Genomic DNA, 12,868 nt, shown 5'->3' on the forward strand with positions numbered 1-12,868 from the left:
GAAGAAATTTGGTGTTGAAATACCCTAAAGGAAGCCTGCTCCCTTTCATTCACTTATTAACCCTACTCATTACCCTTTCTGGAACCTCCCCCCATCCAGCTTTTTAATATATGACTGTAGCATGGTGCGACTCCCTGCCTTGGCGCCTCCTGCTGGTTATCTGGGGAATCAGCCCTCAGCTGGGCAGACGCCTCTTTTTGTGGTGTCTTGTGCCTGTCTCCGCTCACCCCTCGCTCTCGTGACTCGGCCCTCCACTTGAGTCGCAGTCTGTGCTCCCCCCTTTCCAGGGGATTCTGCAGTCTGTTCTAGGCCCCTTCCCATGGTGGCCACTGCAATCCTGCCACCTGTCCTATGGCAATCAGGCGCTGGGGGAGGGACCTGGATCCGTCCACTACTTCAGGTCCCGGCCCAGGGATCCTAGATGCAGCAGCCTTTAAGTGCGTCTCTCCCAACTTCTCTGTAGCTTTCCATGGGCCACTTCCTCGCAGCCCCAGTACTGTCTCCGCCCTTGCTTCCGGGCCTTGGCTCTGCTGAATCCCAGCAGCCAGCCACTGCTCTGTCCAGGATACTGCCAGTCTTTTCCCTTCCAGCTCTTGGGCGACACTGTCCCTGCTCTGCTCTGTCCCTCCTTATATACTGGCCTCCTGGGCCCTGATTGGCTGCCACGCAGCTCCTTCCTATTCGTTGCCTTTCCAAGGGCCCTCTTAGAATCATAGAAGATCAGAGTTGGAAGGGACCTCAGGAGGTCAACTAGTCCAACCCCCTGCTCAAAGCAGGACTAACCTCAGCTATATCATCCCAGCCAGGGCTTTGTCAAGCCTCAGCTTAAAAACCTCTTAAGATGGAGATTCCACCACCTCCCTAGGTAACCCATTCCAGTGCTTCACCACCCTCCTAGTGAAAAACTTTTTCCTAATGTCGAATCTAGACCTCCCCCACTGCAACTTGAGACCGTTGCTCCTTGTTCTGTCATCTGCCACCACCGAGAACAGCCTAGCCCCATCCTCCCTGGAACCCCCTTTCAGGTAGTTAAAGGCTGCTATCAAATCCCCCCTCATTCTTCTCTTTTGCATACTAAGACAATGACCTAAAGTAACAGAGATACACAATATAATCATTTTATTTCTAAATGGCCTCTCCCATCTACCCTTACACTGTTTTTAAATGCCAAGGATGCTATTTAATACTATGGTAAGTGATAAGGATCCTAAATGATAACCCAAGCACCCTGATAAGTAGAAATACCAAATATATACAAAAATGTACTGTTTGAAAACCTTCAGGTTCTGTGCTTGTCCTTTATTTCATTATAGGCTCAAATGAAGCTGAAACATGCTCAACAAAAATTAAAGACAAAACAAACCGAAGTAAAAAAGATGGATGGTGGTTACAAGAAAGATCAAGAAGCATTTGAAGCTGTTAAAAAGCTGAAAGAAAAACTGGAAAATGAAATGAAAAAGCTAAACTATGAAGGTTTGTTGTATTGATATTACTGTTAGAATAGCAGTCTTGGGATTGCGGGGGGTGGAAGTATAGGATGATTCAGAAGAACCTGGTGTGAAAAAAGAGCCTGAAAATACAGGAAGAGAACTCTGAACAAATACATTTAATATTTCTGCCATTTTAATGAATAGTTGCTAGTACAGTGGAGGTAACACAATAGAATTAGATGGGGAAAATGTGCAGCTTTCTTTCTTGCAGCAGGTAAGAGTTCATAGATCACAGGGCTGCAGTTTGGAGCTGTATGATTGCCTGTTGAGGGTAAAAGCATACTGGTTTAAAATTACAGGCCAAGATTTACACACTCTGGATGCTTAAATTGAGACATCAGAATAAAATTTGCCTCATTGCCCTCCTGTTTCCTTTCTCCAAGTCCTTCCCAGTAAAAGGCATGACTTTCATTTACATTAAGGCCCCTTCATACCACTCTGGCAATATAAATGTAACTTACATCTAATTTGAGGCCTTTTTACAGTGCAAACGCAGAGCCAGAGTGTAAAGAGGCTTTAGTGTAAATGAAAATCCAGCCCAAAGTCAATACCGGATCAAGTGTTTGCCATTTCTGAAAATCTAACCACTTTAAGTGCCTTACGTTAGGCACCTAAGTTGGAAAATTTTGTCCTAAGCAAGATAGTGTCTTGGAATTTTTTATGTATGTCCTCGCTGCAAAAGGTTCATTTATCCAGCTAAAAGTACCAATTATTGTTTTTTCTGTAATTCTCACTGAATCTTGCAAGATTCCAAGTTTCTGATTTACAGATGATTGGACTATTTGGGTGCTAATATTTTGCTTAAATTATAGCTGTAAGAATCTTGAGAGAAGGAAGGACATCTCATTGTGCCTTGGGCTACATGCTGTGTACCTGCTTCTCAACTGCTTCATCTCTAAATCTGCAAAGCATGTGATTAAAAAGTTCAGTGGAATGTTTGTTTGGCTCTTTCAGACAAAAAAGAAGAAACTCTATTAGCAAAACGGAGAGAACTGTCTCGTGATATCAATCTGTTGAGAGAGTCATATGAAGCTTTAATGGCCAAGTTTCCCCGTCTACGGTTTGAATACAAGTAAGGTCTCAGAACTATACTCTAATGTTCAGTAAACATTCATTTTAAAAAAATGGCCTCCAGAAACTTTTATAAGATTGTGGGAATTTGGGAGGATGACAATTCAGTAATTCATTGTTTTGTTTCTGGTATAGGAATAGTTTGCTTCCCTTTCCATTACTGACTTTCTATTATGGCATGATTAATCGGCCCAGATATTCAAGACAATAACATATTACCTGGCACTTACACAGCTCTTTTTACCCATAAATATCCATGCACTTTGCAAAGGAGGTAAATATCATTATCCCCATTTTTCAGATGGGGAAATTGGGGGTATGAAGAAGTAATCTGACTTGCTCAAGGTCCTCCAGCAGGCCGGTGGCAGAGCTAGGACAAGAACCCAGTTTCTCCTGAGCCCCAGTCTGGTGCACTATCCAGTGGGACAAGTAAAAGTGAAAACAGCGGATGCATTTATTATATGCTCGCAAACATTAGCTGCTAATTTCTGATGATATAGTATCAAAATTATGTTATCCCTTTCCCATAGCAATGTTATAGCAGCTAATTACTGATCACTTTTTGTACTGTTACCATTGAGAAATGCAGTTTTCTTTAAATGTCCATAAGCATTGGTATTTTCAGTTACGCAAGTTTCTCTATCTTTTTGTCTAAAGTTTTACAATTACATTAATGTGTAGCAGGGAAAAAATTGCTACGATCCATTGTTATATCATTAAATTTTGAATTTGCTCCTCTTTAAATAGTGCCTTTGACAAGTTCATTCAACTCTAAAAGGCTAGTGATAACATGTAAATGATAAAAGTTCAATAACGTTTTACATTCAAGAAAAAAATAATTGCATTAACTTCTTCATAATCTCCACAAACCTCCTTCATGTAACTATATAAAAAACTACTTTCATGAAAGATTCGTGCCTCATAGTTAATGAACAGACTTTCTTCATGTAACTTTAATTTAACACCAAAATATCTGTCAATTAGTTTGGGAGCATTGCTAATATTTCTATCTTATTAATAAAGTCAGTTCTGCATAATTATTCCTACCACCCTTAAAGCAGTACCAGTTATGTAGTGCCAAGTTTTATGAACATCTTGAGGCAATGTTGAGGCCAGGATTCTTCTATTTATTCCATAGCTGACAGTTTACTTGGAAAAGCTTGCTTGTTTGTTATGAAGTTTTAAAATAATTAGCTTCTGTGGCTTCACAATATTATATTTCTGTGTATTGTGGAATCTTCTTCATTAATATAAGTGGGTTGGGAGTTTGTCATAAGCTGTTTTCATCCTTGGAAACATAACTTGTATGCTATCATGTAGTATTCATTTATTTTAAGGGATCCAGAAAAAAATTGGAACCCAAACCATATAAAAGGGCTTGTTGTCTCTCTGATCACCGTGAAAGAGATCTCTACAGCAACAGCTCTAGAAGTGGTAGCTGGGGGGAAACTCTATAACATTGTGGTGGACACAGAGGTATGTTTTTTAACATATAAGTTTTGCGTACATCCTTTTGGCAGTGTTCAACCCTGTGCTTTAGTCATGCAACTTCTGTCAACACTCCTGGGAGATGTTTGTAGTTAAACTTTGTGCATTAAGGCCAAGATTTTTCAAAAGCGATTAGTGACTTTGGGGGATCAACATCAGACACTTTAAAAGGGTGCAGATTTTCAAAAAGTACTGAGCACCTGCGCTCTGAAAATCAGGCCCCTTTAAGGTATCTCCAGCTGGTTCTCCCTCCCCCCAAATCTGAGGCCCCCTCAAATCCCTAGTCACCATGGAAAATCTTGACCAATACCAATAGGCGAACAGTAAATTGGATTGTCCTGTATGTGTATTATTCCTGTAAGAAATTTTTTCAGTTGTCTTAGTTTTCACAATTAGACGTGTGTGTTGGTACCCTTCTGTAAAAATATTTTTTTTCTAAATTTTAGGTTACTGGTAAAAAACTGCTCGATAAAGGTGAACTGAAGCGTCAATACACAATAATTCCACTAAATAAAATTTCAGCACGGTGTATTAGGCAAGAAACTGTGATGACGGCAAAAAGCTTGGTATATCTTGTTTAGATAAATTCTTTTGCTGTGTATATATTTTTCTTTATTTTGTTTTGTTACTTAAAATTAACATGCTTTGTTGGCTGGTATCACGCAAAGGGCATGTTTTCAACCATGATTCATTAGAATGGGGAGCATATGGGGGTACTGTCACTCACACTTGTGACATAATGACAGTTGTTGCTATGTTATCCTATGTAAGAATTATAGAGGTCAGTGGTATCTTTAAAAGGGATGGGGGGAGTATTTGCTTGAAATTTGGCTGAATAGTGAGTTACCAGAAATTATATTCTGCAAAAGCACAATAGACAATAGATGGGTGCAGTGGGAATGGGCAAAAAAACTGAACTGGCTCTTAGATAGAGGAATGAGAAGCTGAGAAGAACAATGAAGTTTGACTGTCAGAAAAAAGGGAATGGACCAAATAAGGCCTGGGAAAGATGCATTGCTGAACCTGTTTGACTGTGGTGCCTGTTAGTACTCTGACTGGAGAAGGGGAGAGATTGAGTCAGGGTTTTTACTACAGTCAAGTAGTTAAGGCACTTGCTGGTGATGTATTAGTATTGTGGTAATACTTGGTATTGTGGAATTCTAATATGTTACAAAACCTTTATGTATAAGGAAAGTAAGAAACTGGATTTAAAAACTCTTTATCTAATTCTTGTGGAATACTAATACATTTCCTTTGACTATTAGGTTGGTGCTGATAATGTGCATTTGGCCCTCTCTCTGGTTGGGTATGAATCTGACCTGCAGAAGGCAATGGAATTCGTCTTTGGAACAACACTGGTTTGTGATAACATGAATAATGCCAAGAAAGTGACTTTTGACAAAAAAATAATGACAAAAACTGTCACTCTTGGAGGAGATACCTTTGACCCTCAGGGGACACTGAGTGGAGGTAATCATTATTATTGTTTCCTATCATATCATCTCCCCTGACTATTGTACTGCTTTAAATGTTTTTTAACAAATGGTAACAGTAAAATTGTATTTAACTTTTTGAAAGCTATTTGACTGAAGATGTATTCTATTTAAAATGCAATCAAATCCCAGTTAGTCCCTTGATTTAAGAAAAGGGGCTGTTCAAATAATTCTGCAAGACATAAATGAAAATACTGGAACAAAAATATTTGCCTCTTTTAAATTGTTTTAATTAAAATTATAACTGTTGCCTATGCACATCTGAAATGTGCTGGACAATCCATATACAAATGTAACAGACAAATATCACTGATATTTTTACTGGGGATCTCTAATCCAGGAGAAATAAACCAGTTTTTATTTGATACCAAAAAAAATATATATATATAACATAACCTTTAACCAGGAAGGGAAGTCCATCTGGTAGGGGAAGAAATATCATCTATGGTAAAGTCAATTAAGTATTTCAGTTAAGCCCACAAATGTATTAACTACATCATTAAATAATCCAGTAAAACAAGTATTTCAAAACCCTGCAAGTTCAGCCAGACATACTCTACTTTTGCCCAAATCATTAAGCAATAACATAAAAACTTGGACTGAGCTCCAGTAAGTGCTTCTAGTCCAATAATACTAGATTCCAATAATACGTCTATTCTGGGAAATCTGGAAAAATAGATGCAGATAAACAACTTTAGTTTCGGAGTGAAACATTTTCTCTGCCTGAATTTGAGAACCATTTATGTGTTCAATCTTTGCTTTATAAGTGCTGCTAGTTTTGTTCTCTTATGTCTGCAGCATGAGTAGCCCAATTTTTAAACACATCCATTAGCTTAAGTAGTGAATCCTAGATTATAAATCATCTCAGCTTTCTGTTTTCTTTCACTAATCAGGGGCACGCCCACAGTCTGCGCCTGTTTTGTCCAAGCTTCAGGAACTGAAAGATATTCAAGAAAAATTAAAAACAAAGGAGTCTGAGTTAGACACAGTAGAAAAGGAGCTGGCAAGTTTAAAGAACACTGCTGAAAAGTAAGGGTTACCGTATACAAGCTTCTGTAAATACTCTCTCTCTTTGATATAGATATATCTATATCTATATAATACTATAGGAGCACAGAAGTTTAGTATTAAAGCCAGAGTAATGTGACCACTTCATTACACAATTTCATGGGGAGACAAGGAGAATTCTGGACAACATCTGCAGGAAAATAGTAGCAAGAAATGCTTATATTGTAGCTATGCTTGGGAAAATAGCATTTTAATGCACACTGATGCTTTCCTGAAAACTGTACTCCGTTTTCTGCTTTTCCTATTCACTGAAGTGCCAAATGAATTTCCTGTAGTCCTAGTCCATAACTCCTGTTTGGAATTGCAGCTTCTGTAAAGTAAAATCAGAGCTAGTGAGAGTTATAAAAACACTGAAATTGCAACAATATCCCTCAAAATATTTGTTGGTTAGGGGATATTATTTAGAAAATATCTCTGTGCAAATATCAGTTACAAATAATTGTGGACTTCTCCTTTTTATTTAAAGGTCTTCTATGAAATATATTTTAGGCAAATAAGAGTCCTTAAAAATAAGGTCTACTATATTGCATACACGATACACGTGTTGTACTTATTTTTCAAACTCTGTTTCAACCATTTTAATGATTTTTCCAAAAACATAAATGGAACAAACCAGATTAGACTTAGTTTTTAATGTTTCTATGTCACTTTCATCGAGAATCTGACCTCCTGTAGTTAAAAAGATTAGCTGTGATTTAGCCCTTATCTCCATTTATTTGCTTTTTTGATAAATAGTGCAGTTGCTGCATGTCCATTAAGAGGAGTCAGTTTAATTAAGCCACGGATAAGTAGCATTAGTTAGGAAGGTTTATGTACATATTATTAATGTGTTTGAACACACGTTTTTCCATTTATCTGAAAATCCTAGTCCTCCACATCCATAGTGCATTCCCGATGTAGCCTTTGGATAATCAGGCATTCAGATAAATAGCCATGCTATTTTAAGATGCAGTTTCACTCCAGTCCCCAAGGCTGGAGGAGAGAAAAGGAGGAGCAGGGAAGTTGCTGCAGGAGACAGGAGTCTGCTGGGAAGCACTCAAGCAGCACCAGACACTCACAGCCCCCAGCTCCACAGACACCAGCTCAAATAGTGAGGGGGTTGGCTGGCTCCCTCCCCTGGAGCTCTTAGTGCCAGGAAGCACTCAAACAGCACCAAGGAGACTCCTGTCTCCTGCAGCTACTCCTCTCCCTCCCTTTCTTCCCCCCTTTCTCTCCTCCGTTCTCGGGGACTGCAGTATGAAAATATGAAACTCCATCTTAAAATAGCACTTGTGTTTATCAGTGTCCAGTTCTCCAAAGGTTTTGGATGACCACCAGGCCATTCAGATAAATGGAATTGTACTGTAAACTTCATAAGTGAGGAGGAGGATTTATCATTGCACATGTGTAAATGTTTGTCATATTATTCTAATGGCTATAGCATGAAGTTTAGGGGCAGGAACTTCCAAGTCATGGCTGATCCTCAGCCTCAATTTTCTTCCCTGTAAAATGGGAATACAAATACTTGTTTACTTACCTCATGCATAACTTGAAAATATAAAGCGTTCTGTACCCTGCATAAGTAGTATGCCTGTAACTTACCATGTGAATACATTTGATTATCTGCTGAGGTATCGCCAACTAAAGCAGCAGTGGGAGATGAAATCGGAAGAAGCAGAGCTATTGCAAACCAAACTTCAGCAAAGTGCCTATCACAAACAGCAAGAGGAGCTGGACGCCCTTAGGAAAACCATTGGTGAGATAAAATGCATATTTATTGCTCACTGGGAAGCAAGTTGCTGGAAATGGGAAGGACATTATTTGGCTATTCATAGTGGAATCTTGTATTTGCTTTTGAGATGGTATAAAGCTAATAGCTTTTAGATTCTATTACAAACTTGAAACTTGGTCTTTAGGGATTTTTGTTTGTAACATTTATTGTATTTGTTAAATTAAAATAACAATGAACCGACTCAAACGAGGATATTGTTAAGGTTGCCAATTTTCTTTGTCTCTTGTTTGTAAAAGTCAGTCTTTGTTCGGTTTAGTCATTTTGGGGTTTTATAAAGTATATTTTCCTAAAAGGAAAAACTTCTTTTCTTGAAAGTTTAAAAAGTAATTAATAATCTCACACATGAATGATTCCTTTGCAGCCCATCCTTTGAAATATGTATTTAGGATTTGCACTATGCATAGTTTGAATCCCTTGTATCATTTATAAAATACTAGTTTTCACACAGATAAGAGATCTTGAAAGAAGGAATAGCAAAAACATTCAGGTTCAAGAGGAAGAAATAGGCAAATCTAGTGGAAAGTTCCAGAGGGGTAGCCGTGTTAGTCTGTATGTATACAGCAAAAACAAAGAGAGTCCTGTAGCACTTTAAAGACTAACAAATTTAATTTCTGCAGGCTTAGCAGTGTCTCAAACACTATCAGGAGTGAAAGAACTGATAGGATACCAAAGATTGATAGACTGCCATTCAGTGAATGAATTTGTTCAGCCTATGGTATATAAAGTATATAGTTATCTGGCATATAAAGGGAGAGCTTATTTATTTTAACTTAATGAGCGAATTTCAGTCTTGCTCCCAAATATTTTATCTGTACTGTTAGTATTTGGGCAACGCTGTCACTGCCCCAGGAGTGACTTAGAAAGGGAACGCTGAAATTGCTCATGTCATAATTTAGAAGAAAAATTCTAGTAAGAATTTTGACTAGGAGAGCCTTTGTTAGAATTGATTTGACATCTGAGCTATAAGCATTTGTGTGTAAAGGTTTAGTTGGGGCTGGAAGAACCGATAGGTTTAATACTGTGTTTTTTGATTCAGAGGAAAGTGAAGACACACTAAAGAAAACCAAGGAAATCCAAAAAAAGGCAGAAGAAAAATATAAAGTGCTGGAGAACAAAATGAAAAATGCCGAAGTGGAGCGTGAGAAAGAATTAAAAGATGCCCAGCAGAAGCTAGATGGTGCCAAAAAAAAGGCAGATGCTTCCAGCAAAAAGATGAAAGAAAAGCAGCAGGTAAAACTTTCATTGTTGGCAGCAAATTTAACAATCCTGAAAAGCAGCCACAATGGAGCAGAAGTGTGTGCAGAAGTTTGATTCTCTTAAACCTATTAATTTCAGTTCATGGATCTTATTTTATAACCATTGACATTCATAGAAATTGGTGACACGTGATTTGTTCTAGAATCATAAATATACTCCATCCTCCCTTTGTGAGGCTGTCTGATTATAGTGATGTGGTGGTTGTGGAGCCATTGACTTATGATATCTCTTCTGCAACTTCTACTCAGAAGCAAGTTAATATTAAATCTTTCCATTCAAGTATAGTCCTTAATACATGTTCTACATGTCATCTCTTTAGGAAGTTGAAGCATTAGTTCTGGAATTAGAAGAGCTAACACGAGAACAGGCCTCCTATAAACAACAGATTGAGGCTGTGAATGAAGCTATCAAATCCTACCAGCAACAGATTGATGCTATGGAATCTGAGGTGTCCAAGACAAAGGTAGGGCTGACAGAACTGGAGGTACAGCTTGGTTCTGGTATTTTTCCATCTGTGTAGCTGGGGATAATAAAGACTATTAAACCACATACTATAGATTATTTATTCAATTTGACATGGATTTTTCTCCCACCACATGGGGGAGGTACAGGGCCTTTCTGCAGCCTTTTTATCCTTGACTGAATTTCACCCTTAAAGAATTTCTATATTTTCCCTTTTTTTCCTGCGAGTCATTTATCTTTATTCATAATAAATGTATAATGTAGAATGGTTATAAAAGAGAAGTGATTGCCTCCTTTGTTTTTCAGGCATCTGTAAAGGAAGCTCAGGAGGCGCTGGCTAAGCAAAAGAACGTAATCATGGCCCAGGATAAAGAAATTAAAGCCAAATCTGCAGAGGCTGTAAAACACAGGGAACAAAATAATGAATCACAACTTAAGGTTAAAGAGCTAGAACATAACATCAACAAACACAAGCGAGAGACTGCTGATGCTGCTGCCAAGGTATTCCAGAACTGCTCTTCTTCGCTTCCAGTAACCAGAGGTGGTTTTTTCAGTCACCATGGGCAATGGAAATATTCTTCTTTATCTACTAAGCATTGTTATATTGGTACATCCTCAACTCCGAGAAACATCTTAGAGGAGGGAAAAGTCATAAGTGTTTATCTATACATTGTCCCATAGCATATCACCATGGGCAAACAGAGAATGTCAGTGTGGGAGATAGCATCTGCTTTGTTGGTTATCGGACAAACCAAGTACCTATTAGAGAAGGTTGACTTGGAGACACAGTGGTAAGCATTGTCATATATGAAAACTTTTCCCATGTTTTCACCTTCCTGCCTTTTCTTCAGCACTTGATACAAGTCAAAGTGTTCTTTTGATTCCAAAGATGCTCAACAAAGCTGCATTTTGCATACTGAGATTTAATGTAAAACAACTTAGGATGCTATACATTTCATGTAAATGCTCTCAACGTGTACTTTATGCATATTTCCAGGTGGCTAAACTGCTGAAAGACTATGAGTGGATAGCTTCAGAGAAACAACTTTTTGGCCAGCCTAACACGGCCTATGATTTTAAAACTAACAATCCTAAAGAAGCAGGCCAGAGGCTGCAGAAACTACAGGAAAAGAAAGAGAAGCTGGAAAGGAATGTCAATATGAGAGCTATGCACATGCTTTCAGAGGCAGAAGAAAGGGTAAACATTTCTTGCTTTAACCTAAAAAATCTGGACTTTTGTGGCATCTCACTTTGTTTAGGGGCAATGTAATTTGTCACCTGCACACTGCTACTCTGTGCCCCAAAGAAGGAAGGTGATCTTTAGGTTGCCTAATTCAGAAGTCAGTAGCACGACCCATTTTATTTATTCTTGGATGCTAAGACATTTTTAACTGTTTGTGCATCAGCAATTGATAGTGAGGAAAATCCTGACTTTCAGTGGCAAAAGATTAGTTTCCTTCTAAAAAGTTCCATTCTAAATCTGAGTATATCAGTCCAACATTACTGTATCTACTGCAATGCTTGATTGTGTTTGAATATTAAATCAAAAAGAAAATCTCACCAAAAATATGGGCTGTTTCAGGAAGAGTTGGCCAAATGACACTTCAGCTTCAGTATCGCTGTAGTTGGCCAGGGTTGGTGCATTTTCCACCGTTTGGTACAAAAGGGTAATTTCTCCTATAATAGGTAAAAATTACAATGAATCACTATTAACATGATGAGGGAGGGAAGTGTCCCTCAGGATTTAGTTTTACCCTTTAATTGTAGTAGCAAACGTCTAGAATATATTTTACAATGAAGTACCTTGATTCTGAATGCAGTTACACACATGCTCTTATGTTTAATCTTGTGAGTAGGACTAGTCATATGCTTAAAAAGTTAATTGAGACCAATTTTCTGTTCTAATTGAACCAGTATAATGACTTAATGAAGAAAAAAAGAATTGTAGAGAATGACAAGTCTAAAATCCTTGCAACTATCGAAGAGCTTGACCAAAAGAAAAATGAAGCTTTGAACATTGCCTGGCAAAAGGTATGTTACTTCAGATCTAGCTTTCACATTTTAGAGTGGTTTTTCTACACATAGAAGATCAAATTTTTTTTGCATATGCAATACACGCTTGTCCATGTAGACATAATTGTGCCCTTTCCTAGTACCAGACTCCATTGCCCACTTGTTAAATTTTTCCAATAGGTACATTTTTTGTGCTTTTTCCTATGCTGCTCCTTGCATTTGAGTGGCATTCCCCATAAACATCCACAAAACTAACTTGTCCTTCAAATCCATCCTTAAAACTCCTTTGCTGTGATGCCTACAAAAATCTTGACAACGGTTAGGCTGCTGGCCTCCTGTGACCACTGTCTATCATGCTAATCAATATTGTGTCATTGTTTCCTTTTACTCCTCCAATGGTTAATCTATCTGTATCCACCTGTTGTCTCCTGGCTTCTGTTTAGATTGTAAGTTCTCTGGGGCAGGGACCATCTTTTTGTTCTGTGTTTATACAGCGCCTAGCATAGTGGGGAGTTGGTCTATGACTGAGGTTCTTAGGTGCTACAATAATACAAATAAAATATCAAAAAAATTGAAAAGATTAAAAGTAAAATCAGTTATTGCTTTTTTCCATTAGTTTGTACTCTAAGGCACCGTCTGTTTTACCTATGATCAGTTCTACCTGTTACCTTCATTAGTGTAATAGGAAAAAAAACCCCTGTGATTTAATGCCTTTCCCCATCCAAAAAAAAGGATTTTTAGAGAAATGTTATGAT

At 38.1% G+C, this 12,868-nt stretch overlaps 1 protein-coding gene across 2 annotated transcripts in view; it reads left to right on the forward strand.

Moving 5' to 3' along the window:
- Nucleotides 1-12,868, forward strand: part of SMC2 (structural maintenance of chromosomes 2) — a 28,346-nt gene that overhangs the window by 10,074 nt on the left and 5,404 nt on the right. For both annotated transcript variants that reach the window (XR_010920764.1, XM_067553215.1), the window contains exons 11-22: nucleotides 1,314-1,473; nucleotides 2,445-2,562; nucleotides 3,899-4,037; nucleotides 4,496-4,615; nucleotides 5,315-5,519; nucleotides 6,436-6,571; nucleotides 8,221-8,345; nucleotides 9,418-9,611; nucleotides 9,958-10,101; nucleotides 10,407-10,601; nucleotides 11,098-11,298; nucleotides 12,015-12,131. Coding sequence is in view for 1 of the 2 variants with exons in the window: in XM_067553215.1 (XP_067409316.1) it covers nucleotides 1,314-1,473; nucleotides 2,445-2,562; nucleotides 3,899-4,037; nucleotides 4,496-4,615; nucleotides 5,315-5,519; nucleotides 6,436-6,571; nucleotides 8,221-8,345; nucleotides 9,418-9,611; nucleotides 9,958-10,101; nucleotides 10,407-10,601; nucleotides 11,098-11,298; nucleotides 12,015-12,131 (1,854 nt within the window). In the remaining variant the exon portion in view is untranslated. The remainder of the gene's footprint in view (nucleotides 1-1,313; nucleotides 1,474-2,444; nucleotides 2,563-3,898; nucleotides 4,038-4,495; nucleotides 4,616-5,314; nucleotides 5,520-6,435; nucleotides 6,572-8,220; nucleotides 8,346-9,417; nucleotides 9,612-9,957; nucleotides 10,102-10,406; nucleotides 10,602-11,097; nucleotides 11,299-12,014; nucleotides 12,132-12,868) is intronic.

Source organism: Emydura macquarii, unplaced genomic scaffold, assembly GCF_026122565.2.
Source record: "Emydura macquarii macquarii isolate MOO-44397 ecotype Brisbane River unplaced genomic scaffold, CSIRO-AGI_Emac_v2 contig_1451, whole genome shotgun sequence".
Taxonomy (NCBI): domain Eukaryota; kingdom Metazoa; phylum Chordata; order Testudines; family Chelidae; genus Emydura; species Emydura macquarii.